The 2,088-nt window shown below is 31.9% G+C and overlaps 1 protein-coding gene across 1 annotated transcript; it reads right to left on the bottom strand.

Annotated features, from left to right (window-relative positions):
* Positions 1 to 233: 233 nt before the first annotated feature.
* Positions 234 to 1,351, bottom strand: LOC140919780 (uncharacterized). Its single transcript, XM_073366419.1, has 3 exons — positions 1,286 to 1,351; positions 428 to 836; positions 234 to 310 (listed from the first exon to the last, which is right to left on the bottom strand). The coding sequence occupies exons 1-3, from the start codon at positions 1,349 to 1,351 to the stop codon at positions 234 to 236; spliced, it is 552 nt and encodes a 183-aa protein (XP_073222520.1).
* Between the last annotated feature and the right edge of the window lie 737 nt (positions 1,352 to 2,088).

The following is a 2,088-nucleotide window of genomic DNA, read 5'->3' on the forward strand; positions in this document are numbered from 1 at the left end:
ATTTTCTCCATATTTGAACATTCTAACTTGATATGTCAAGGTTCATTGCATCCATAACAGATGATGATTTTCTTCTCATATTTATCATCATTTCCTTTGTTGGATTGCCTGGAATATCTTTGGGAAAAATTCTTCTTTCTGTTGTGCCACATCTTCTGAACTTTTCTGCATATAAACGTCGGTTCCTCTTCCTCTGAGTCTTCATTCTGACCATTTGAATCATCATCCTCTAATTATGTTGTTGCCTTCAGAACTCTCTTCTGCTTGGATTTCATTGCTAAGGTTGGTTGCTTCTTCTTGGAGTCATCCTCTGCAAGCTCAATTTCATGTGATATCAGAGAGTTGATTAATTCGTCCAACTTAAGAGTATTCAAATCCCTTGCTTCTTGAATGGCAGTGATCTTAGGTCTCCACTTGCTTTACAGACTCCTTAGTATCTTCTTCAAGTGATCAGCAGTAGTATAACTCATTTCAAGTACCTTTAATCCTGAGACCAGATTTTGGAATCTAGAAAACATTGTTTCAATGTCTTCATCTTCTTCTATCTTGAACAAGTCATACTTTTTTACTAGGAGGTTGGCCTTTGCTTCTTGAACTTGTTTGCTTCCTTCATGGGTCAGAATCAAACTATCATATATACTTTTTGATGTCTTCTTATTGGGGCACTTGTCAAACTTCCTGAAGGTGATTGCATTTATCATGAATGTTCTGGACTTATAATGCATCTTGTACATATTCTTCTTATTAGCATTCATCTCCTTTCTTGGAATTTCAATACAATCAGTATTCTTCGGAGCAATATAACTATCTTCCACCAAGTCCCATAGTTCAAGATCCTATGAAATATAGAAACTTCTTAGCTTGTCCTTTCAATACTCAAAATGTTCTCCATCAAATAGAGGTGGTATGTTGATGTTTCCTCCAACAGCTTCTTCACTGAATTTAGACATATTGAACCCTTAGATCTTTTCTCAAACATTGTAAAGTTCTCAACCTTCAAACCGAGCTTTGATGCTAATTGAAGGTGCAAACACGAGAAGCGGGAGTTGAATTATAATTGCCAAAGTTGAAAACTTTTTGATGATTTATATCTAAATAAAAAACTAGTTCGATTTTGGTGACTTATTGGGTGTAGAAGCAATCGGATTCAATGGCAGCAAACAATGAAAGCATAAATAATTTGACACGTAGATTTATCATGGTTCACCACTATCTTGGCTACATTCAGTTCCCTCATTCATAAGGATTTAATCCACTAATTTAAATACCTTGATTTACAAAGCACCTGATCCTCCACGTCAGTCTTCCCAAACAGCCTAGCAACCCCAGACCTTTGAGGAACTAACCACATTGACCCTACAAGCCAACTCTTCTCCCTAGATTGAATAAGAAAATAAACAATTATCGGGTTGGATACAAAAGATTGGAACTTGAGTAGTTGCTTCTAACAAAGCTGATAATAATAATAACTCTCACACTCTAAGAAAAGAACACTTAGAAAATATTTTTAACTTGAACAAGTGTTTATGTCTTTAAACTCTAAGACTACTCGTTTCTACGTTTCCATGATTTTCATCTTTAGTCTTGAGTATCTATTTATAGTTAAAAAATTTAATTCTGAATTGTATCTTGTTAAGATTATATTTGTAAATTCTTCAAATTTATTATGTTCATATTTTATTGTAGATAAATTTTGATCAAATCTTCTTCAAATTTTGATCAAATTTTCATCAAATCTTTATGAAATCTTCTTCAAATCCTGATCAAATCTTCTTCAAATCTTAATTAAATTTTCTTCAAATTTTGATCAAATCTAAATTAAATCTTCTTCAAATCTTGACCATATTTTCTTTTCTATTTGGTCAAAGATTTTCTTCAATTATAAATTTGATCAAATATTATTTTAGATTTTCATCAATTATAATTTGGAATCAAATCTTATTTTAGATTTTCTTCAAAAACATGAATTTTCTTTCATACTCCTTGAAGTCAAATATATTGTTCTCATAAAATACTTTTGTTAACATCAAAACTCTTAATGTAAAACCAACTTGGTTTCAACACTAGACTCTATTTCTTAAGCTTTTC

The sequence above is a fragment of the Cicer arietinum genome, chromosome 3 (genome assembly GCF_000331145.2).
Source record: "Cicer arietinum cultivar CDC Frontier isolate Library 1 chromosome 3, Cicar.CDCFrontier_v2.0, whole genome shotgun sequence".
Taxonomy (NCBI): domain Eukaryota; kingdom Viridiplantae; phylum Streptophyta; class Magnoliopsida; order Fabales; family Fabaceae; genus Cicer; species Cicer arietinum.

Coding starts and splice junctions, on each gene's coding strand:
- LOC140919780 (XM_073366419.1), bottom strand. CDS start 1,351: ATGTGGTTAGTTCCTCAAAGGTCTGGGGTTGCTAGGCTGTTTGGGAAG. Junction 837..1,285: donor AGACTGACGTGGAGGATCAG/GTGCTTTGTAAA, acceptor TATATTTCATAG/GATCTTGAACTATGGGACTT. Junction 311..427: donor CTTGAAGAAGATACTAAGGA/GTCTGTAAAGCA, acceptor TTGAGCTTGCAG/AGGATGACTCCAAGAAGAAG.